General features: G+C 46.4%; 2 protein-coding genes across 2 annotated transcripts in view; both read right to left on the reverse strand.

Moving 5' to 3' along the window:
• The window catches only part of LOC119976685 (zinc finger protein 271-like), a 95,750-nt gene extending 82,130 nt beyond the window's left edge, over positions 1-13,620 (reverse strand). The window contains exon 1 of the mRNA XM_038817385.1: positions 13,442-13,620. The gene's annotated coding sequence lies outside the window, so the exon portion shown is untranslated. The remainder of the gene's footprint in view (positions 1-13,441) is intronic.
• LOC119975593 (zinc finger protein 271-like) overlaps positions 6,811-25,996 on the reverse strand; it is a 51,653-nt gene continuing 32,467 nt past the window's right edge. The window contains exon 7 of the mRNA XM_038815379.1: positions 6,811-8,681. Within this exon, the coding sequence (XP_038671307.1) occupies positions 7,814-8,681 (868 nt within the window). The 3' untranslated portion in view covers positions 6,811-7,813. The remainder of the gene's footprint in view (positions 8,682-25,996) is intronic.

The raw sequence follows: 25,996 nt of genomic DNA on the forward strand, positions 1-25,996 counted from the left end.
AAAGACTCACTGACTCTGCCTCTCTGCACCGATGCCACCAGACACACTGAATATTTCCAAACACCTCCAATTTCTACTGGCGAAAAATTAACCCCATGCACCAGCTCGCCAAGAAACAACAGGTTTCCTGCGAGTCTATCATTCCTCTTCAGCCAGACCCCCAGCAATAATTGCCTGGGATCTGGTTTGGATTATTAAGATATGACGAAAAAATAAACAATCTGCCAAGTAAAAAGAATCAGGCGAAAGTGAAGAAAGCACTTGATGAACTACATTTCACCATCAATAACCAAGAAACAAATCACCCCGAAGCCCTGACAATCGTGGCTGAAGACTTCAACCAGGCCAACCTTAGAAAGGTCCTACCCAAACTCTGTCAACATATTTCCTTCACCACCAGAGGTACAAACACCCTGGACCACAGCTACACGAGCATCAAAGGTGCCTACCGCTCCATTCCCCAACCACACTTTGGCAAATCCAACCACAAGTCAATATTCCTGCTTCGGCTTACAAACCGCAACTCAAGCGTGCTGAGCCAGTCAAGAAAACCATGCAATGCTGGTCCGAGGACATCCTCCGTGACTGCTTGGAGACTGTGGACTGATCCTTATTCAAGCCCGTGGTAACTAATATGGATGAGTACGCAACCACCATCACAGACTTCATCAGTAAGTGTGTCGAGGACTGTGTACCAAAGAAGACAATACGGGTATTCTCCAATCGGAAATCTTGGCTCAACCAAAGGGTTCAATCCCTGCTGAAGTTCCGGACGGAGGCAGCAGGGTAGCATGGTGGTTAGCATAAATGCTTCACAGCTCCAGGGTCCCAGGTTCGATTCCCGGCTGGGTCACTGTCTGTGTGGAGTCTGCACGTCCTCCCCCTGTGTGCGTGGGTTTCCTCCGGGTGCTCCGGTTTCCTCCCACAGTCCAAAGATGTGCGGGTTAGGTGGATTGGCCATGCTAAATTGCCCGTCGTGTCCTAATAAAAGTAAGGTTAAGGGGAGGGTTGTTGGGTTACAGGTGTAGGGTGGATACGTGGGTTTGAGTAGGGTGATCATGGCTCGGCACAACATTGAGGGCTGAAGGGCCTGTTCTGTGCTGTTCTATGTTCTATGTTCTAGGTGTTCAAGTCTGATGACCCAGACCTGTACAAGAAATTCGGGGATGATGAATGGAATTTAGGGATGCAAAACGACAATATCACATCCTACTAGAGTCCCAGACCACAACGATTATGGCAGGGCCTACACAAGATCACAGGCTATAGAGCAAGGCCAGGTGGAATATCTGGGGCTGGAGCATTGCTAACCGATGATCTGAACAAGTTCTATGCCTGCTTTGAGCAGCCAGCCAATGTATCAGTGCCACCTGCCCCAACAGCCCTGGACACACCCATACCCACTATTACAGCCTCAGAGGTAAGAGCTGCCTTCTTAAAAGTGAATCCGCAGAAAGTAACGGGCCCCAAAGGAGTTCCTGGGTGAGCACGTAGAGCCTGCGCAGACCAGCTGGTGAGTGTATTCGCAGATACCTTCACCACTTCACTCCTCCGCTCTGAGTCCCCATCTCCTTCAAGAAGACCACCATAATACCAGTACCAAAGAAGAACAAGGTAGCCTGCCTCAATGACTACCGACTGTTGGCCCTGACGTCCGTTATGATGAAATGCTTAGAGCGGCTAGTCATGAGACGGATCACTACCAGCCTCCCAGACGGTCTCGATCCACTCCAGTTTGCCTATCACTGCAACCGATCCACACCAGAAGCTATCTCCCTAGCTCTATAATCGACACGAACACCTCGACAACAAGGACACCTATGTAAGACTGCTGTTCATCGACTACAGCTCCGCCTTCAACACCATTATCCCAACAAGACTAACAACAAAAGTCTGCAATCTTGGACTTGACCCCTCCCTGTGCAGCTGGAATCTCGACTTCCTCATCAACAGACAGCAATCTGTCAGGATAGGCAACAGCACCTCCTCCACAATAGTCCTCAACACTGCAGCCCCGCAAGGATGTGTGCTCAGTCCTCCACTGTACTCCCTATGCACACATGACTGTGTGGCAAGATCCACCACCACCCTCTGTCTTCTATGTGATAGCCAATTACTTATCCAATTGGCTAAATGTCCCTGTATCCCACACCTCCTTACTTTCTTCATGAGCCGATCATGGGGCACCTTATCAAACGCCTTACTAAAATCCATATATACGACATCAACTGCTCTACCTTCATCGACACATTTAGTTACCTCCTCAAAGAATTCAATCAAATTTGTGAGGCAAGACTTACCCTTCACGAGTCAGTGTTGACTATCCCAGATTAAGCTGCATCTTTCCAAGTGGTCATAAATCCTATCCTTCAGGACCTTTCCATTAACTTACCGACCACCGAAGACTAACTGGCCTATAATTACCAGGGTCATTCCTATTCCCTTTCTTAAACAGAGGAACAACTTTTGCCACGATCCAGTCCTCTGGCACTATCCCCGTGGACAGTGAAGACCCAAATATCAAAGCCAAAGGCTCTGCAATCTCATCCTTTGTCTCCCAAAGAATCCTTGCATATATCCCATCTAGCCCAGGGGACTTGTCAACCCTCAGATTTTTCAAAATTGCTAATACATCCTTCCTCAGAACATCTACCTCCTCCAGCCTACCCGCCTGTATCACACGCTCATCCTTGGTGAACACTGAAGAAAATTATTCATTCAACGCCTTGACTCCATGCACAAGTTTCCACTACTGTCCTTGACCAGCCCTACCCTCACTCTGGTCATTCTTTTATTTTGCACATAAAAGTCAAAAGCCTTGGGGTTTTTCTTGATCCAACCCGCCAAGGACTTCTCATGCTCTCTCCTAGCTCTCCTAAGCCCATTTTTTTTAAGCTCATTCCTTGCGACCTTGTAACCCTCAAGCGACCCAACTCAACCTTGTTTTCTCATCCTTACATACTCTTCCAATTTCCTCTTGACAAGACATTCAACTTCTTTTGTGAACCATGCTTCCCTCACACGGCCATTTCCTCCCTGCCTGACAGGGATATACCTATCAAGGACATGCAGTATTTGTTCCTTGAACAAGCACCACTTTTCATTTGTGCCTTTCCCTGACAGTTTCCGTTCCCATTTTATGCTCCCTAATTCTTGCCTAATCGCATCATAATTACCCCTCCCCCAATTATAAACCTTTCCCTGCCGTATGGCCCTATCCCTCTCCATTGCAATAGTGAAAGACACCAAATTGTGGTCACTATCACCAAAGTGCTCGCCCACAAACAAATCTAACACTTGGCCCAGTTCATTACCCAGTACCAAATCCAATGTGCCCCCCCCCCCTTTGTTGGCCTGTCCACATATTGCATCAGGAAACCCTCCTGCACACACTGTACAAAAACTGCCCCATCCAAACTGATCGACCTATAGAGATTCCAATCAATATTTGGAAAGTTAAAGTCACCCATGACAACTACCCTGAGACCTCCACAACTATCCTTAATCTTTTTTGCACTTTCTTCCTCCACATCTCTATTACTATTTGGGGTCCTATAGAAACCTCCTAACCATGTGACCACTCCTTTCCTATTTCTAACTTCGGCCCATATTACCTCAGTAGGCAGATCCCCTTTGAACTGCCTTACTGTCGCTGTTAAACTATCTTTCATTAACAATGCCACTCCTCCACCTCTTTTACCACCTTCCCTACTCTTACTGAAACATCAATACTCCGGGACTTCCAGCAACCATTCCTGTCCCTGTTCTAACCATGTCTCCGTAGTGGCCACAACATCGTAGTCCCAAGTACCAATCCACGCTCCAAGTTCACCTACATGCTTCTTGCATTGAAGTAGACACACCTTTCTGTCTGCTGTTACACTCCTGCAACTTGGATACCCTGCTCAGTACCTCACTACTCTCAATACTGGCTTCTGGACTACAGCTTGTTTCCCCAGCCCCCTGACAAATTAGTTTAAACCCCCCTTAAGAGTCGCAGCAAATTTAGCTCCCAGGATATTGGTGCAAAACCTCTGGTTCAGGTGCAAACCGTCCTGTCTGTACAAGTCCCACCTTCCCCAGAACGTGCTCCAATTATCCACATAGCTGAAACCCTCCCTCCTACACCATCCCTGCAGCCACGTGTTTTTCTGCACTTTCTCCCTGTTCCTCACCTCACTAGCACGTGATACCGGCAACAAACCGGAGATGACAACATGGTTTGTCATGGCTCTCAGCTTCCACCCTAGCTCCCTAAATTCCGGTTTTAAATCCCTGTCCCTTCTCTCACCTATGTCATTGGTCCCGATGTACCAACTTGTGATTGTTCCCCCTCCCCCTTAAGGATTCTGAAAACACGGTCCAAGGAATTCTCACAAAGTCTGCAGATGTGCAATAGAGAGCATCCTGTCCGGCTGCATCATAGCCTGGTATGGCAACTGCTTGGTCCAAGACGGCAAGAAACTGCAGAGTGTGGTGAACTCAGCCCAACGCATAACACAGGCTTGCCACACCGACATTGACTCTGTATACACTTCCCGTAGCCTCAGGCGGCAGACAGCATTATCAGAGACCCCTCCCACCCAAGCATTGCCTTTTTCCAGACCCTTCCATCAGGAAGAAGGTACAGAAGTCTGAAGACCCGCACATCCAGACATAGGAACAGCTGTTTCACACAGCTACAAGACTCCTCAACGACTCCCCCTCGGACTGATCTGTTCCCTGTAAGAACACTATTCATGACGCCTCATGCTGCTCTTGCTCATGTATCTGCTGTTTTTGGCCCCTTGTTCCGCACTGTAACCAATCACTGTTGTCAATCTTCTCTGTTGACTATTCTTTTTGTCTACTATGTACGTACTGTATACGTTCCCTCGGCCGCAGAATAATACTTTCACCGTACTTTGGTACGTGACAATAAATCAAATCAAAAATTACATTTATTCATACAAATTTGATTAACCCCATCAACATGAAGATTACAGTCACTCATAACATTTGTTCTTTTTATTGGCTCCTATTATTTATTGATTTCCTACAGTGTGTCTACTATTTGGGGGTCTATACACTAGTCCTACCAATGTCTTCTTTCTCTTGCTGTATTTTTCCTCCACCCAAATAAACTCTACATAGAGTCTAGATTGTCTCTCACGACAGTCATCTCTTATTAACAGTGCTACCCCACTACCTCTTTCTTCCCTCCTGTCGTTTGAAAGGTAAATATCCCTGAATATTGAGTTCCCAGTTTTGATCTCCTTGTAATCATGTTTCCGTAATGGCTACGAGATAATTTAGTTCAATTTGCACCGTCAGTTCATCTATCTTATTCTGGATGCTTCATGCATTCAGATCTAAAATTGTAGGCTTGCTTGTTTTCCATTTTTAATATCCTAACTTGTCTATGTACTGTGGCCCTAATTGCCTTTCGACCTTGATTACCCTGTCTGCTGTTTTTGCATTTTACAGTTCTTTCTTTTATTACTGTCGTCGTTTCTCTTTTTCTTGTCACCTTGCTTGGGTTCCCACCCCCTGCCATTCTAGTTTAAACCCTCCCCAAAGGGACTAGCAAATACTCGCCTGATCCCAACATCCTCCCAATCCTGCCCAGGTGCAACCCGTCCAGTCACTACCCCAGACCGGCCCCAATGTCCCAGGAATTTGAAACCCTGCCCCTTGCATCATCTTTCCAGCCACATATTCATCTGATATTACTACTCTGACTTGCATGCTGCACTGGTGGTAATCCTGAGAGCACCACCTTTGAAGACCCACTTTTCAACTCACTATGTTGTGTTGGCAAAGACCAGTTTAATTTTAAAAAATCCGGGAGAAATGTTAATTCAGTGGAGATTTAAAAATTCTCCCCCTGCTTTCCAAAACTATTTGAAAAAATGCACAGGACAGGAAGTGCTAGAAGCTAAGGAAAATATTGCTTCAGCGTAGCTGATTGAAGGGTTCTGGTTTATCTTGAGAAATTAAATACACCTGCACTCCACTTCAGGAACACACCAAGGTTCCTTAGCGAGCACTGCTATCATATAGAAGGACAAGGGCAGCAAACCCTGGTGTTAGGATACCGGACCTTTGTTCAGAACCCGGACGAGAAACCCAAAATAAATTACAATTTTTAAAACTGTGAGGAAAGAATACTTCACCACAAGAGTAATAACTCTGACCAATAGGTATATTTTATGTTAAAACAAACTTTAATTTAAGCACAGAATTAACTACAATAACATCAAAAAATATTCTTGCAATGAATCCATTAAACAATTCTTAACCAAGAGGAAGATCTTTAACCTATGTCCTGCACCTTCTCTATAAATATTCCAACCAAGCAAGTGAATACAGTTCAAATGCCACTTATAAATAAAGTTAACAAAACAGGTTACTTTCTTATTTCTGGATGGACCTTTTGGAGAGAAACCCTTTCAAGAGCAGATCCTGTTTTCTGTCTTGTCAGACCCTCCTGCTCAACCTAACAGCATTTGGAAAAGCTGCAAACTACAGTCAGACCTGGCTCTTCCCATTAAGATGTCCCACAACCTGCTTAGCCACGATTACAGATAACTCTTCAAATGAGGGCAGCACGGTAGCATGGCGGTTAGCATAAATGCTTCACAGCTCCAAGGTCAAAGGTTCGATTCCTGGCTGGGTCACTGTCTGTGCGGAGTCTGCACGTCCTCCCCGTGTGTGTGTGGGTTTCCTCCGGGTGCTCCGGTTTCCTCCCACAGTCCAAAGATGTGCGGGTTAGGTGGATTGGCCATGCTAAATTGCCCGTAGTGTCCTAAAAAAAAGTAAGGTTCAGGGGGGTTGTTGGGCTACGGGTATAGGGTGGATACGTGGGTTTGAGTAGGGTGATCATTGCTCGGCACAACATCGAGGGCCGAAGGGCCTGTTCTGTGTTGTACTGTTCTATGATCTATACCCCAGAGAATATTGAGCAATCAAAACAATATCCCATTAGCCATCTACATGTAAACAAGTAAATGGTTTGACAACATGGCTACCTCAAATTCTATGACACCTGAAATACAGCTCGAGTAGACACACTGCCTGCATGTATTTTAAACCAGGGTTTCTAATAACATTACTGCCACAAATATAATAGATAAGTTTCTTCCATTCATCACACTGGGAACACCACCACCTGCAAGTTACCCTCCACATATTGACTTGGAAATACTCCCATACTTCCATCACTGTCGCTGGGTCAAAATCCTGGATCTCCCACCCTAACAGCATTCTGGGCATACCTACACCTCAGGAACTGCAGCAGTTCAAGAAGGCAGCTCACCATCACCTTCTCAAGTACAATTAGGAATGGCCAATGAATGTTAGCTTGGCCGTTAGAGCCCACATTCTGTGGCTGAATTAAAAAAGAACCGTCTTGGATCTAGTCTATTTTTTGATGATCCTTTTTGCAATTTTTATCACTGACTTGGCCTTTCCATTTGACTGGGAATAGTGTGAAAATGTTGTGCTGAAGTTCTAAATCATTCATGAAGCGTCAGAACTCTTCACTTGTGGATTGAGGGCCACACAACTCACACCAATAGGGTTTCTGCTCTGTGCAAGTGTGATGATAGATCAGGAGATGCACTGACTTTATGAAAGCCTGGTCACACACCTCAGACTTTAATAATTTCTCAGCAGTGTGGATCCACTGCTGCTCCACTAGGTCAAAGGACCAGGTGAACGGCGAGCATATACATTGCAGCTGAAGTGTTCCTCCCCGGTGTGAGTCCTCCGAGTATCCCAGGAGGGTCAAAGATGGCATAAAAGATTAACCACAAATCTAACAATTCAATAGTTACATCACTGTGTGGGTCCTCTGATGAACATGGAGATTCCATGACTGTGAGAATGATTTATTGCACACATCACACATGAATGGTTTCTCCCCGGTGTGAATGCGTTGATGCACGCGGAGGCCTGATGACACCGAGAATGATTTGTCACACACCTCACACATGAATGGTTTCTCTCCTGTATGAATTCTCTGATGGAGCAGGAGTCGTGACGAGTCAGGGAATGATTTATCGCACACCTCGCATTTGAATAGCTTCTCCCCTGTGTGAGTGCGTTGGTGTGTGCGGAGATTCGATGAGTCAGAAAATGATTTGTTACACACCTCACATGTGAATGGTTTCTCTCCTGTATGAATGCGTTGATGTGTGCGGAGATCTGATGATGACGAGAATGATTTGTCACACACCTCACACGTATATGGTTTCTCCCCTGTGTGAATAAACAGATGTCTGCGGAGATCTGATGATGACGAGAATGATTTATTGCATACCTCGCACGTGAATGGTTTCTCCCCTGTGTGAATGCGTTGGTGTCTGCGCAAGTGTGATGACCGTGAGAATGATTTGATACACACTTTGCACCTGAATGGTTTCTCGCCTGTGTGAATGCGTTGGTGCACGAGGAGGGTCGAGGACTGCGGAAATGATTTGTTGCACACCTCACATATGAATGGTTTCTCTCCTGTATGAATGGACTGGTGATTCACCAGACCTGACAACTGTGCAAAGCCCTTGTTGCAGACCTCACATTTGAACGGTTTCTCCCCAGTGTGAATGCGTCGATGATTCACGAGTGTCGATGACTGTGTAAAAGCCTTGTCACACAACTCACACTTGAATGGTTTCTCTTCCATGTGGCCGTCCTGGTGTTAATGATTCTACAACAGATGCACCTTGTGTGAGACCTTGCGTATCTCTGCAGCCCTCCTCACACACCACACATTTGGAACAGCCTCTCACTTGTTAGAGTGAGATTCACTTGAATGAGTCAGTGGTTCATTAGGTTCAAAGAAAGATTGAAGCTTTCACCACTTTTGGGGCCCACTCACAATTCTTCCCAGCCTCATCCTGACCAATTGTCCACAGCCGAACCTTTAGAAAGGTTGGTTCTGATGGAAGGTTCCACACCACTGACCAGTTTCAGATCTGATGATATGTCAAAACGCCCCTGACCCGACCGATTTCCAGATGATGGTTTCACTGCCCAATCTCCTCGGTGTTGATAATGCTGTGAAGGGATTGGATGTCTTCCCACAGTTGTGCAGTTGTTCCTTGGTGATGATCAGGATTTATCTGTGGTGTCTATCCTCTCGGTAGTCTCTGGTGTATTACAGTGCAATCCTTCTGTAAAACAGGAAAAGGAAATAATTTACTCTAGCTCCAGCTCCCTCTTCCCCTTTGCTGAGTGGTCTGACTCTGCAGTTTTTTATACCTTCAAGGAATGTAGGCACTGCTGACGAGCCAACATTTATTGCTCATCTCCAATTTCTCTTGATAAGGTGGTGGTGACCTGCCTTCTTGAACCGCAGCAGTTCATGTGGTGTAGGTACAGCCACAGTGCTGTTCGGGAGAGAGTTCCATGATTTTGACCCAGCAACACTGAAGGAACGGTGGTATATTTCCAAGCCAGGATGGTGAGTGACTTGGAGGGGAACTTCCAGGTGATGGTGTTCCCATGTATTTGCGGCCCTTGTCCTTCTGGGCACTAATTGTCAACTGTTTGGAGGTGATGCCTAAAGAAACCTGTTGAGTTCCTGCAGTGCATCCTGTAGATGGTACAAACGGGCTGCAACTGTGCGTGAGTGATGGACGAAATGAATGTTTGTGGAAGGGATAGCATCAAGCTTGTTGAGCATTATTGGAGCTGGATTGGATTTTGTCGCATGTAGAGATACAGTGAAAAGAATTGTTCTGCGTACAGTCCAGACAGATCGTACCATACATGAAAAACATAGGACATACATAAATGAACTCATCCAGGCCAGTGGTGAGGATTCCATCATACTCCTGACTTAGGCCTTGTAGATGGTGGACAGGCTTTGGGGAGTCAGGAGGTACGTTGATCGCTACAGGATTCCTCTGAACAGCTCTTGTAGCCATAGTATGGCAAGTTCAGTTCAGATTCTGGTCCATTGTAATCGCCAGGATGTTGATAGAAGAGGATTCAGCGATAGTAATGCCAGTGAATGTCAAGGGGAGATGACTAGATTCTCTCTTGAGATGATCATTTATGTGGCCTGTATGTTACTTGTCAGCCAAAGACTGAGTATTGCCTAGGATTTTCGGCAAATGCCCTCAAACTGCTTCAGGATCTGAGGAGTCTCAAATGGTGCAATCAGTGAACATTCCCATTTCTGATCTCATAGGTGCAAAGTTAATGTCAAGGACTCAGAGGCCAACTCCTGCCTGACTGTATACGACTGTGGTCCCACCTCTCGTGGCTCAGTCCTGTTGGTAGATCAGGACATACCCGAGTCATGTGATGGTGGTGTCTGGGACAGTCATACTCACAGCATCACACCTTAAAAACAATGTCAGGATGTTGCTTGACAAGTCTGTGAGACAGCTCTCCCAATTTTAGCACCCCCTCCCTGGATGTCACTCAGGAGGACTTTGCAACGTCGACAGGTCTTGGTGGATTATTGCCATTTCCAATGCCGAGGTTGATTGCAAGTGCTCTATTGTTTCATTTCACTGTGACACTGAGGGGCTGGTTTAGCTCACTGAGCTAAATCGCTGGCTTTTAAAAGCACACCATGCAGGCCAGTAGCACGGTTCGATTCCCGTACCAGCCTCCCTGGACAGGCGCCGGAATGTGGCGACTAGGGGCTTTTCACAGTAACTTTATTGAAGCCTACTCGTGACAATAAGCGATTTTCATTTTTCACATTGCCGTGGTTTGATAAAACGGAGTCCTTGCTCGGCCATTTCAGAGGACGGCTGTGAGTCAACCACATTGCGGTGCTTGGAATCACAAGTAGACCAGACCAGGTAAGGACGGCAGATGTCCTTTCCTAAAAAGGACATTAATGAACCAGATGGATTTTTTGTGAAATTGACAAAACCACTGTCATCTTCCTGTTAGAGACTGTTCCATAGTGAATGACAGTCTGCTTTCCCCTGTGTGGGGATCAGATACAAGTCCTTTCTTTTTCCTCCCTTGACTGTCACACGTCCTCTGTTTCCAACAGGAACATTGGATAGTGACCAGGAGCAGACAACGTGGCTACTTTCTTTCACTCACCCAGTCCCCATATTCCCAGGTACCGTGAGGGCAATGTAAAAAACACAGTCGGGCAGAGTGTAAAACAGGCAATCCATTTACTATGGGCTTGTGTTCTGCTGGCAAAGACTAGTTGTACCCTTGAGTGAGTGTTTAATTTCAAAAACACTCAGGAGAAATGTTAATCCAATGAGGATTTTGAAATGACTCCCCTTGTTTTCAACATTATTTGCAGAAAACAATCTGGACAGGAACAGCAGCAACAAAACGGTCTCAAGTATATTCCACCTCCACAATGCCAGTGCCAAGAGGCAACTCAACATCTCTTTGAATAGCATGAATCCTGAACAACATCCAGTTTATCTTGGAGTTCCCGTTTACATCCGACTGACACCCGAAAAACCTCTGAACAAGATGGCAGCAAAGATCAAAACATGAAACAACCTCGGTAAACCTGCTGGCTCTTCATGGGGTGCAGATGCTCAAACCTTAAGGTCCTCAGCTTTTGTTGCAGAGTACTGTGGACCAGAATGATACAACTCATATCAAACCAGTCTTGTAGATACCCAGCTCAACACAACAATGCATGAAATCTCAGGTACCCTCCGAACAACTCAACTCCCTTGTCTCCCAGTGCTAAACAACATTCCACCCCCCTAACATGAGGAGGGAGAGTGCAACATGAAAGCTTCTGGAGAAACTTTACATTAATCCAAGGCTGCCATTAGACAAGGACCTTACCAATCCACCTGCTGCTCTCCTCTCATTAGACGAGTTGATAAAGCTAAGATCACTTTGCCAAGGGTTAACATCAGAGGCCCAGTGTCAGCTGGAACGGAGCAACATGGCAGTGTGAAAAACCACATCCTCTTCACAGGTTCCCACAGTCTGCCCACCCACCTTCAACCTGCCATACTAACATTGGGAACTCCCAATCATTAACTTAAGGAAGCAAAGTATCGTGCACACCTCTGTCTGCATCAATAGGGCCGAAGTGGAGATGATTTGACAGCTTCAACCATCACCAACAATCTGTCCTGGTCCACCCACATCAACGCTACGACCACAAAAGTACAAAAGCGCCTATACTCCCTCAGGAAACTAAGGAAATTTGGCATGTCTACATCGACTCTTACCAACGTTTACGTATATACTATAGAAAGCATCCTACCTGGCTGCATCACAGCTTGGTATGGCAACTGCTCAGCCCAAAACCGGAAGAAACTACAGAGTGTCATGAACACTGCCCAGTCAATCATGCGAACCCACCTCCCATCCATTGACTCTGTCTACACCTCCTGCTGCCTTGGGAAAGTGAACAACATAGTCAAAGACTCCTCCCAACCAGCTTATTCACTCTTCCAACTTCTTCCATTAGGCAGGAGATACAAAAGTCTGAGAATGTTTAAGGGAAATGTGCGTGGAAAGTTTTTTTACCGCAGAGGGTGGTGGGTGCCTGGAACGCTTTACCAGCGGAGGTGGTAGAGGCAGGCACGATAGCATCATTTAAGAGGCATCTAGACAGGTATATGAACGGGCGGGAACAGAGGGAAGTAAACCTTGGAAAATAGGAGAGAGGTTTAGATAAAAGATCTGGATCGGCGCAGGCTGGGAGGGCCGAAGGGCCTGTTCCTGTGCTGTAATTTTCTTTGTTCTTTAGTAATGCCACCAAACAGATTCAAAAATAGCTTCTTCCCCGCTGTTACAAGACTCTGAAATGATCCTCTTATGGACTGATCTGATCTCTTCACATCTTCTCTGCTGAGTAGTATTGCACTCCTGTATGTTTCACCTGATGCCTCTGTCTATGTATTTACATTGTGCATTTTGTTTCCCCAATGTATTTTCTTTTCATGTATGGAATGATCTATCTGAACTGTACACAGAACAATACTTTTCGCCATACCTCGGTACACGTGACAATAAACAAATCAAATCCAATCTTCAACCGTTTCAGCACTGGCCAAGGCCTTCAGGAAGCAAATGGGCGCAAGTAAGTGAGGCCTTGCACAGAACCCGGACTTTCAGCTGTCGCGCACCCCAATCAATTATTAGCATAAATAAAGTTAACCGTAGGTAAAATTCAGCGGAGCTCCGTTTAACCATTGTGCAAGATATTGCCTGGTTTTATGTTTACTGCACCCCCCACCAAAAAATGGGCAGGAAGTGCTGGAATCGAAGGAAAATATTGTTTCAGTGTAGCTGATTGCAGGGTTCTGGTTTATCCTGGGAAATTAGATACACTGCACCCACTCAGACTGCACATCAAGAATTCAGCTCTCAGACAAACTATCAAATCCAAGCCCAGGCTTTTGGAAAGGCCGAGGCCTTCAGGTAAAATCTTTAAAGCCATTAAAATACATTTCAATAAATGTGTCTCTGCCCTTGCCAGATAATTACACCTCACCTTTTCATATTCAGCAATGACCCATCAACAAAACTCAGCCTGTAAATCAGAAGGGAAATATCCAACACAGAGCCAAACAGCTCAGCTCTCTGATTGACGACTCTCAGCCATTCAGAGACAGGGGGAAGGGTTGCAATCACTGCGCAGCCAATCACCTACGAAGAGGCGAGACTTCACTGACTCCGTGCACCACCTAGTTCTGCGCAGCCGTTTTTGAGACACTCTTAGCCGGTGGGAACTACATTACCCATGATGCATGTGGCCTGCGCAGTGAGGAGCGGCAGGATTTCATCAGGAAAGCCAGTCCGCGATGCTTGATGGGAGTCGTAATTTTACCGCGCGCAGCAACGGTTGGCGTCCGGCGTTCAGCAGTTGGAATGTGAGGAAGCGCGAGCCCGAGCGGCTGAATCAAATTCAAAAGCAGAGATTGACCTTTGGTGGGAACCAGAGAGATGGCGGTGGGAAGATTCACCATTGCAGCAGATTCTCTGCGTACAACTGAAGAGGGAAAACTGCCACAAGTCATAGCAGTCCCAGTAACTGTACAACACAGAAGTCCAGTTGTAGGAGGAAGATAGTGTGGTCGGGCGTGTCAAAGGCTGCAGAGAGGTTTCTTTCTCCACAAATGTTTCCTGACCTGAGCATTTCCAGAATCTCACATTTCCAGCATTCACATGATTTTGCCCCATTGGATTCCAACACCTGGCTGCTGGGGCGCGACCTGCTCTCTGTCTCCCTTCAGGCAGGAAGATTACATAGAATTTTTTTTAAAATCTTCTGCGTCTCCGATTGAGCAAATTTGCAGGCAACAGCCGGCTTTTAACCTTTTGTTGTATTCCCAATGCTGGCCTCTTGTGCATTATTTCCTTTGCTCTACATTTGGTGGCTGCTATTGCCCTAAACCAGTGGTGGGCAAACTACGGCCCGCGGGCCGCATGCGGCCCGCCAAAGGTATTTCTGCGGCCCACCAAGTCATTAAAAAAAAAAAAAAAAAAATTTTTTTTAATTTTTTTTTTAATTTTTTTTAAGGTTAATGGGGGGAGGGCTGTTGGGTTACTTACTGGTATAGGGTGGATACGTTGACTTGAGTAGGGTGATCATTGCTCGGCACAACGTCGAGGGCCGAAGGGCCTGTTCTGTGCTGTACTGTTCTATGTTCTATATGAGGCGCCCAGAATCATAACCGGGTGAAGTAATTATTTTACTTAATATACTATGCGGCCCTTTGTGAATTGTGAATTTCTGAATGTGGCCCTTGCACGGAAAAGTTTGCCCACCCCTGCCCTAAACTGTGGAAAATCTTCCTTAAACCACTCTGCCTCTTGATGCGACACGTGTCGGAGTAAACAGTGGTTTTAATCAACTTACAACTTTGCCTGCCTGCGACCGGTACAATACTAAAGGCGGTCCTGCAGGTCTGCTGCTCTTATACTTCCTCTAAAGGGCGGAGCTATGGGCGGAGCCCGTACATGCGCCAACATCTCCCCCTGTGGGTGAAGCCACACAATGGTGCATAAATGCAGCCCATGGGGTTAATAACATAGTATAACGTAATACAGTGTACTTGTGAATTAACAGTATTTACACATTCACCACACCTCTTTAACTCTCTCTGTCACTTCCTTTAAGTCTCCGCCGGTCACGGCGCTCCTGATTGCGCAAATTCGCGCGCAGCAGCCGGCTTTTAACAATGCCACCTGAGAGCGGCCTTCAGAAAGGCCGCGACCATATTTTTTAAAATGCTGCCGCACTGCACATGTGTGCCCACTCATTGGTGCGCATGCGCAAACATCTGTGCATACGCATCGATGAGCGGGCACGCATGTGCAGCTGCATTTTTATATGGCCTTTCTGAAGGCCACATTGCAGCTGGCATTGTTAAAAGCCAGCTGCTGCGCGCAAATGTGCGCAATCCGCAGCGCTGCGATGGTCGGCTCCGTGACCCTCCTGACACCCGCCTGCGACCCACCCGCGTGTCGCGACCCTGACTTTGAAAATGCCTGCTTCAGGGAAGTGGAGACTATGGGCCGGTTTGATGGAGCTTTGAAAATAATAAGAGTTTGCCTTCATGTGGACAAATTATTTAAATTGGAGAGATTAGGGGGGGACCAAAGGACATATTTACAAGTTGGGAAAGGACAGAACCATAGATTCATCAATCATTTAAAAGTAACAAGGCAGCTCAACAAGGATAGTTTGGAGCGACAGTCAGATTAAGGCCTCCAAGGAGAGTCAGGTATTTCTTTGTCAGATTTGGGATTTTGTGAATGTGAGATTGTTCAGCACAAGAGATTTGTATTGATTCATGTTCCAAACTGTGAAAACGCTTCTTAAAACACCTAACCTGTGCCCTGGCTACAACTTCAATGTGACAAGAATTATGGCAGAATTATTCACATATTGACCTTTCATTGCTGCTTCTTTCAGTCGTACAGCAGCTCTCATTCCACTCATCTTGTCTACCTCCAGCAGTTCCAGCACAGATTACTCAGAATACATTATTCTCCTGCAAAATGTTCACTTCTTCCTTCAGATTGTTTACAATCAAATCAACCCCAGATGCTTTTTAAGACTATCTTTTGTCATTTTGTTTTGACTTCCAGCAGCAAAAGGACAGTTTTTAGAAGCAATTTGTATGAAATGGAACTTGCCACCTCTATAGGTGTTTAGTTATTTACCTTCTCACACCTCCGTGGTGCCAAAGGAAGATTTGCATCTGTTTCCAAAGCAAGGTTTTTCCTGGAGTAGGTCACTACGTCACCAGAGGCCGATAGTTTGAGGGCGCCACTCCACATTAAGCATGTTTGATCAGGAATCTCTCCCTCTCTTACCGTCAGTCATTGGTGTGATGGAAGGATTTTCCAGGATAATCTTTAACCTCCACCTATATTATCTTATCTGTCACGGCACCCTGGATGAGTGCGCAATCGGTTCCAGCCCCACAGACCCGGAGTCCCAACATAAGTGAATTAATCAATAATTCATATTTTCCTGAGCTCTTTAATCCTGAACTGCTCTAATGAGTTACAGACACCAATATATAAGTAAAACATCAACAAACTGTTTATTAATCAGATAAAAAGTCAATATATAAAAAAAATAACAGGACAATGGTCTACCAGTCCATCTAATCCCAAAACTCCATCCCACCCTCCACCCAGACACAATGAGACAGACACACAGTAAGGGTTGGAGATGGTTTTTAAAAATGGGGATTAAGGGAAAGGTTTGAGATGACTCTTCATGCTGCAGTTGTGGCCTCTGGGGATTAGATTTATTGAAGTGTTTCAGGTCAGCGCATTTCCGTTCTTCGGCCATCAGATGGCATTTCACCTAAGAGTTCCATGTCGGTACAATTCTGTCCTGCTACCACCAGGTTGAGCTTTACACAGCATTTAGGTTGATGCCCTTCCGCTCCCCTACCACCAGGTGGAGCCACTGCCTCCCACAGATATTACAAGGTATCAAATGTTTCATTTGCATGGTTTCTGTACACAAATACCGGCTGTATTATAAAGAGTGCTCTCAGTTTAAGCTTCAATTTGAGCTCTTCTCCAGTGCCTCAAGACAGGATTAATAGGGTACAGACCTGGTGAATGACTGCTTGTTTTCTTACTCCAGAAGCCTTCCACACGGTAGCATGGTGGTTAGCATAAATGCTTCACAGCTCCAGGGTCCCAGGTTCGGTTCCCGGCTGGGTCACTGTCTGTGCGGAGTCTGCACGTCCTCCCCGTGTGTGCGTGGGTTTCCCCCGGGTGCTCCGGTTTCCTCCCACAGTCCAAAGATGTGCGGGTTAGGTGGATTGGCCATGCTAAATTGCCCGTAGTGTCCTTAAAAGTAAGGGGGGGGGGGTTGTTGGGTTACGGTATAGGGTGGATACGTGGGTTTGAGTAGGGTGATCATTGCTCGGCACAACATCGAGGGCCGAAGGGCCTGTTCTGTGCTGTACTGTTCTATGTTCTACAGTCCTGAGTGCTGCCTGTGACCTTTCACCAGGAAAGCCTTCATAGAACTGGCTTGGAGGTTTGAGAAATTGTCTGGGAGAGAGAGGAAGAGCAGCAGAGATAGAGTGAATGCCAACTGCAATCTGGCTGACTCCTTCTCACAACTGACAAAACTAGGGAAAGGTAAAATACAATAATATTAGACAAGAATTGAAGAATTTGGATTGGGTGTGGCTGTTGGAGGGTAAATCAACATAGGGAGTCTTTCACGCAACAGTTGATAAGGATTCAGGAAAGTCATGTTCCAGAAAGAACGAAGGATACATATGGGACGTTTAGGGTGCCTTTGATAACGAGGGATATTGTGAACCTCATCAAAAAGCAAAAGGAGGCTTTTGCATGGTCTAGAAGGGTGGGGACAGTCACAACCCTTGAGGAGTATCAAGAAAGTACTGAAGTAGGAAATTAGGAGGGCTAGGAGGGGATAATAAAAAGTCCTTCGCAAGTAGGATTAAGGTGAATCCCAAAGCTTTTTATTCATATGTAAAAAGCAAGAGGGTGGCCAGGGAAAGGATTGGATCCAGCAGGGGGCAGCAGAGCAGAGCTTCTGATTGGCTGTTCTGGGGAGATTTGCATACGTGCAGTGCGGTCAGCGTAAGTTGAAGGTGCACCTGCATCAGTGACCCAAGGAGTTCGACGGAAGTCAAGCATCCAGCAGAGGGCAGCAGAGCTTCTGATTGGCCGTTCCGGGGAGATTTGCATACGTGCAGTGCGGTCAGCGTAAGTTGAAGGTGCACCTGCATCAGTGACCCAAGGAGTTCGACGGAAGTCAAGCATCCAGCAGGGGGCAGCAGAGCTTCTGATTGGCCGTTCCGGGGAGATTTGCATACGTGCAGTGCGGTCAGCGTAAGTTGAAGGTGCCTGCATCAGTGACCCAAGGAGTTCGACGGAAGTCAAGCATCCAGCAGGGGGCAGCAGAGCAGAGCTTCTGATTGGCCGTTCCGGGGAGATTTGCATACGTGCAGTGCGGTCAGCGTAAGTTGAAGGTGCACCTGCATCAGTGACCCAAGGAGTTCGACGGAAGTCAAGCATCCAGCAGGGGGCAGCAGAGCAGAGCTTCTGATTGGCCGTTCCGGGGAGATTTGCATACGTGCAGTGCGGTCAGCGTAAGTTGAAGGTGCACCTGCATCAGTGACCCAAGGAGTTCGACGGAAGTCAAGCATCCAGCAGGGGGCAGCAGAGCAGAGCTTCTGATTGGCCGTTCCGGGGAGATTTGCATACGTGCAGTGCGGTCAGCGTAAGTTGAAGGTGCACCTGCATCAGTGACCCAAGGAGTTCGACGGAAGTCAAGCATCCAGCAGGGGGCAGCAGAGTAGAGCTTCTGATTGGCCGTTCCGGGGAGATTTGCATACGTACAGTGCGGTCAGCGTAAGTTGCAGGTGCACCTGCATCAGTGACCCAAGGAGTTCGACGGAAGTCAAGCATCCAGCAGGGGGCAGCAGAGCAGAGCTTCTGATTGGCCGTTCCGGGGAGATTTGCATACGTGCAGTGCGGTCAGCGTAAGTTGAAGGTGCACCTGCATCAGTGACCCAAGGAGTTCGACGGAAGTCAAGCATCCAGCAGGGGGCAGCAGAGCAGAGCTTCTGATTGGCCGTTCCGGGGAGATTTGCATACGTACAGTGCGGTCAGCGTAAGTTGAAGGTGCACCTGCATCAGTGACCCAAGGAGTTCAACGGAAGTCAAGCACCCGAGACACTACACGTGTAGTGTCTCCCACCCGCACGCCTCCTCTAACCTAATAATAAGACCCATTGGGGTGAGCAGGTGAGTGCCTTATTACATTATTATTTTTCTTTTTATTATTTGTTAACTAGAACTAGGTCGAAAACAACTATAGCAGAGGTATCCAAGTTTGTTTTTTTTAAAACTGAAATTTGAAAAGACAAGTAGTTGTTATAGGGGATTCTATAATTAGGGGGACAGATAGTATCCTATGCAAGCCGGATCGGGAGTCTCGCATGGTGTGTTGCCTGCCCGGTGCCAGGGTGCGGGACATCTCTGATCGGCTTGAAAGGATATTGGAGCGGGAGGGGGAGGATCCAGTTGTTGTGGTCCACGTTGGGACTAACAACATAGGTAAAGCTATGGGTGGAGGACCTGTTCGGGGACTATCAAGCACTACGAAGAAAATTGAAATACAGGTCCTCAAGGGTCATAATCTCCGGATTACTGCCCGAGCCACGTGCCAATTGGCATAGGGACAAGAAAATTAGGGAAGTAAACATGTGGCTAAGGGATTGGTGTGGGAAAGAGGGATTCCACTTCATGGGACATTGGCATCAGTTTTGGAACCGGGGGGATCTGTACCGTTGGGACGGTCTCCACCTGAACCGATCTGGAACCAGTGTTCTAGCAAAGAGGATAAATAGGGTGGGTCAGTAGGACTTTAACTTCCGAGTTGTGGGGAAGGGAAAGTGAAAGCGACAGGGAGCATGGAGTTAAATGGCAAGATACGCAGGAGGATAACATGTAGGCAGGTGGATTTAAGCTTGATGCAGACTAGGAATTCAACAAAAAGGAAGGATAACTTTGGACATCTTAGGACTTCCAATATCTGTAATGATAAGAAAGTTAGCATTAAGGTACTTTACCTGAATGCTCGTAGCATTTGTAACAAAGTAGACGAACTAATGGCACAGATCATCGTGAATGATTATGATGTGGAAGGCATCACAGAGACATGGCTGCAGGGGGTTCAGGACTGGCAGTTAAACATCCAAGGATATACAACCTATCGAAAAGACAGGGAGGTGGGCCGAGGGGGTGGGGTTGCCTTGTTAGTTAAGAACAAAATTAAATCTATGGCACTAAACGACATAGGGTCGGATGATGTGGAGTCTGTGTGGGTAGAATTGAGGAACCACAAAGGCAAAAAAACCATAATGGGAGTTATGTACAGACCTCCTAACAGTGGTCAGGACCAGGGGCGCAACATGTACCGGGAAATAGAAAAGGCATGTCAGAAAGGCAAGGTCACGGTGATCATGGGGGACTTCAATATGCAGGTGGATTGGGTAAATAACGTAGCCAGTGGATCCAAAGAAAAGGAATTCATGGAATGCTTACAAGATGGCTTTTTGGAACAGCTTGTCATGGAGCCCACAAGGGAGCAGGCTATTCTGGACCTAGTGCTATGTAATGAACCAGACTTTATAAAAGATCTTAAAGTAAGGGAACACTTAGGAAGCAGCGATCATAATATGGTTGAGTTCAGTCTGCAGTTTGAAAGAGAGAAGGCAAAATCGGATGTAATGGTGTTACAGTTAAATAAAGGTAATTACGAGGGCATGAGAGAGGAACTGGCGAAAATCGACTGGAAGCAGACCCTAGTGGGGAAGACAGCAGAGCAAAAATGGCAGGAGTTTGTATGCATAATTGAGGACACTGTACAGAGGTTCATCCCCAAGAAAAGAAAGATTATCCGGGGAGGGATCAGATAGCCATGGCTGACAAAGTAGGTCAGGAAATGTATCAAAGAAAAAGAGAGATCCTATAAAGTGGCCAAAAGCACTGGGAAATCAGAAGATTGGGAAGGCTACAAAAACAAACAGAGGTTAACAAAGAGACAAATAAGGAAGGAGAGGATCAAATATGAAGGCAGGCTAGCCAGTAATATAAGAAATGATAGTAAAAGTTTCTTTCATACATAAGAAACAAACGACAGGCCAAAGTAGACATTGGGCCAATTCAAACTGATTCCGGAAGGCTAGTGATGGGAGACGAGGAAATGGCTGGAGAACTTAATAATTACTTTGCGTCTGTCTTCACAGTGGAAGACATGAGTAATATCCCAAAAATTATAGAGGGTCAGGGGGCTGAGTTGAGTATGGTTGCTATTACAAAAGAGATGGTGCTAAAAAAGCTAAAAGGTCTTAAAATTGACAAATCTCCTGGCCCCGATGGGCTACACCCTAGAGTTCTGAGAGAGGTGGCTGAAGAAATAACGGAAGCGTTGGTTGAGATCTTTCAAAAATCACTGGAGTCAGGGAAAGTCCCGGACGATTGGAAGATCGCTGTTGTAACCCCCTTATTCAAGAAAGGATCAAGACAAAAGATGGAAAATTATAGGCCAATTAGCCTAACCTCAGTTGTTGGTAAAATTCTAGAATCGATCGTTAAGGATGAGATTTCTAAATTCTTGGAAGAGCAGGGTCGGATTAGAACAAGTCAACATGGATTTAGTAAGGGGAGGTCGTGCCTGACAAACCTGTTAGAATTCTTTGAGGAGGCGACAAGTAGGTTAGACCAGGGAAACCCAGTGGATGTGGTCTATCTGGATTTCCAAAAGGCCTTTGATAAGGTGCCACACAGGAGGCTGCTGAGTAAGGTGAGGGCCCATGGTGTTCGAGGTGAGCTACTGGCATGGGTTGAGGATTGGCTGTCTGACAGAAGGCAGAGAGTTGGGATAAAAGGTTCTTTTTCCGAATGGCAGCCGGTGACCAGCGGTGTCCCACAGGGTTCAGTGTTGGGGCCACAGCTGTTCACCATATATATTAATGATCTGGATGAAGGGACTGGGGGCATTCTAGCGAAGTTTGCCGATGATACGAAGTTAGGTGGTCAGGCAGGTAGTGCTGAGGAAGTGGGGCGGCTGCAGAAGGATCTAGACAGTTTGGGAGAGTGGTGCAGGAAATGGCTGATGCAATTCAACGTGAGAAAATGTGAGGTCTTGCACTTTGGAAAAAAGAATCCAAGCATAGACTACTTTCTAAATGGTGAGAAAATTCATAATGCCAAAGTACAAAGGGATCTGGGAGTGCTAGTCGAGGATTCCCTAAAGGTAAACATGCAGGTTGAATCTGTGATTAAGAAAGCGAATGCAATGTTGTCATTTATCTCAAGAGGGTTGGAATATAAAAGCAGCGATGTGCTACTGAGCCTTTATAAGGCTCTGGTTCGGCCCCATTTGGAGTACTGTGTCCAGTTTTGGGCCCCACATCTCAGGAAGGACATACTGGCACTATAGCGTGTCCAGCGGAGATTCACACGGATGATCCCTGGAATGGCGGGTCTAACATATGATGAACGGCTGAGGATCCTGGGATTGTATTCATTGGAGTTTAGAAGGTTAAGGGGAGATCTAATAGAAACTTACAAGATAATACATGGCTTAGAAAGGGTGGACGCAAAGAAACTGTTTCCGTTAGGCGAGGAGACGAGGACCCGTGGGCACAGCCTTAGAATTAGAGGGGGTAAATTCAGAACAGAAATGCGGAGACATTTCTTCAGCCAGAGAGTGGTGGGCCTGTGGAATTCATTGCCGCGGAGTGCAGTGGAGGCCGGGACGCTAAATGGCTTCAAGGCAGAGATAGATAAATTCTTGATGTCGCGAGGAATTAAGGGCTACGGGGAGAATACTGGTAGGTGGAGTTGAAATGCCCATCAGCCATGATTGAATGGCGGAGTGGACTCGATGGGCCGAATGGCCTTACTTCCACTCCTATGTCTTATGGTCTTATGGACCACTTGAGTACAGTGGGGGAATCTATGTGTTGAACCAGAGGAAATGGGCGAGTTACTAAATGAGTACTTTGATCAGCGTTCACCAAAGAAAACGACTTTGTGAAAGATGATTCTTGGGTAGGGTGTGTGGACAGTCTGGGTCATGTTGACATCGAAAAGGAAGAGGTATTGGGTTTTTTAAAAAGATATTAAGGTAGATACGTCTCCTGCGCTGGATGGGATTTACCCCAGAATACTGAGGGAAGCAAGGGAGGAAATTGCTGGAACTTTGACTGACATCTTTGTATCCTCTTTGGCTACAGGTGAGATCCCAGAGGAGTGGAGAATAACTAATGTGGCACCGCTGTTTAAGAAAGGTAGCAGGGATAATCCTCGAAACTGCAGGCTGGTGATCCCCATGTCGACAGTAGGTAAATTATTGGAGAGAATCCTCAGGGACAGGATTTCTACCCATTTGGAAATAAATGGACTCATTCACGATAAGCAGTGTGGTTTTGTGAAGGGGAGGTCGTGCCTCACTCACCTGATCGAGTTTTTTGAGGAGGTGACACCAAGGTTGGTAGAGTGGCAGAACAGCCACTTTTTCAACCACCTGAATGGAAGGTTATGACTAGTGGTGTTCCACATGGATCTGTGCTAGGGCCTCTGTTGTTTGTAGTATATACAAACGATTTGGAGGAAAATGTAGCTGGTCTGATTAGTAAGTTTGCAGATGACACCAAGATTGGTGGAGTCGCAGATCGTGTTGAGGATTGTCAGAGGATAAAACAGAACATAGATAAGTTGGAGACTTCGGCAGAGCAATGGCAAATGGAGTTTAATCCAGACAAATGTGAGGTAATGTATTTTGGTAGAGCTAACATAGAGGGGAAATATACCGTAAATGGCAAAATTCTGAGGAATATAGAAAGTCAGAGAGACATGGGTGGGCAGGTCCACAGATCTTTGAGAGTGGCAACACAAGTGAACAATGTAGTCAAGAAAGCATACAGAATGCTTGCCTTCATTGGACGTGCATCGAGTATAAAAACTGGCAAGTCATGCTACAGTTGAATAGAACGTTGGTAAGGCCGAAGTTGCAATATTGTGAACAATTCTGGTCGCTACACTACCAGAAGGATTTGGAGGCTTTGGAAAGGGTGCAGAGGAGGTTTACCAGGATATTGCCTGGTCTGGAGGATGTTAGCTATGCGGAGAGGCTGAATAGACTCGGACTATTTTCATTAGAGTGACGGTGGTTGAGGGGTGACCTGATAGAGGTCTATAAGATTGTGAATGGCAAGGCATGGATGTGCAGGCACTCTTTCCCAGGGTGGAGGGGTCAGTCACCAAGGGGCATAGGTTTAAGGTTTTGGGGCAAAGTTTAGAGGAGATGTGCGAGGTAGGTTTTTTTACACAGAGGGTGGGAGTGCCTCATCGGGTTGCCAAGGGATGTTGTGGAAGCAGATACATTAACATTCAAAAGGCATCTTGACAAATACATGGATAGGACAGGTTGAGAGAGATACAGCACAAAGAAATGCTGAGGGTTTTGGCCAAAATTGGTATCATGACCAGTACAGGCTTCGAGGGCCGAAGTGCCTGTTCCTGTGCTGTATTGTTCTTTGCTCCTGAGTGTTTCAGTGAATAGGAGCACACCATGCTGACATAACAGGTAGATTGGTTTAAGCTAGAAAGTGAATCTATTGTGAGTTAGAAATCTATACCAAAAATTGACAAAATACAGACATACTACACAATATTCAGCAGACAAATAACAAAGCATTTTGAAATAATTCAAGATCTTTCCTGGAACATGAAATTAATCTTAGAAGAGTGTACGGTGAACATATCACATCATTATTACATTGAGGTATGATGGGCTGTGGGAACTTAGGTCTGTACAGATTCACACCCATTCCTTACCATACTCAGGATAGTAGTCCTCACAGACAGGAGAGTACAAGCATTACCCATGGTATTAGTTAAGCACACGTCACCTGAAGAAGATCTGTCAATAATTCACATCAGCAACTAAAGCAGGGTCCAATCTACCCCATTGCCACTCTTGAGACCTGAGGCTGACACTCCAGTGCAGTACTGAGGCAGTACTTGTGCTGGTAGGTCAGAAGCAAAACTTCCGGTGGTGGCCATGGAGTGAGTGGTTGCGCACAGGGCTCCTGCTTGAAGGTGTTGGTTTTGGCCCTTTTCACCCGTGCTTTGGGTAGATTCGGCAGAAAAGTGGAGTGAAGTGTGCAAGGGAATAAGTTCTTCCTTGAATCGGCCTGTTTACGGACTATCATTCCTGGCTGAAGACAGTGAAAGACTTGGTGGAAGAGTTGGTGAAGACATGTGACACAGTACCAATTGCGAAAATGGCAGAGGGGGAAGGGTTGTCGTCAATGGAAAAGCTGCAGATGGACTTCATTAAAGAGCAGTTACAGCAGTAAAGGAGGAAATACAGAGCGACTGTTTGAAGGTGATTGAGGGAGCAGTGGCATCTCTTCATGGGTCCCTGGAACGAGTGGAAAAGTGCCTCAAAACACAAGGGATGATATTCCAGGTGGAGAAGGTGGTGTTTAACCAGACAGATCCTATTGTGTCTTTGGAGGCAGAGGTGGCGATCTGGTGGAATCTATGCAAGTCGCTGCTGTCGAAGATGGGAGGACCAGAATAGTCCCAGGCAAACAAAAACTAGCGATTTGGGTCTGTCGGAGTCAAAAGAGGAAATGAGCACTATGAACTTCGTTGTGAGGGTGTTGGCCAAGTTGGAAGAGAAGATGTCAGACAAGGCGCCAGAGAAGGACCAGGTTCCTATGTCTTTGAGGCAGAAGCCGAGAGCAGGGGAGCCACCGTTGGTCGTGATTGTGTGGATGCTCAAGTTTCTGGATAAAGAAAAGATTCTGAGGTGGGCCAGGGCAAAATGGGTCTGTGAATGGGAGGGAAATTGAATCCGGGTTTATCAGGGCATTGGAGCTGGCCAGGAAGTGAGTGGGGTTCACCAAGGCCAAGGGAGTGCTGTACTGGGGAGAGATTTAACTTGGGGTTGGGGAGGGGGAAATGCGGCTTGGCAGGTATGGAGAATGAGTTTAGTCATGGCACATTGGGC

The sequence above is a fragment of the Scyliorhinus canicula genome, chromosome 13 (genome assembly GCF_902713615.1).
Source record: "Scyliorhinus canicula chromosome 13, sScyCan1.1, whole genome shotgun sequence".
NCBI classification, from domain to species: Eukaryota; Metazoa; Chordata; class Chondrichthyes; order Carcharhiniformes; family Scyliorhinidae; genus Scyliorhinus; species Scyliorhinus canicula.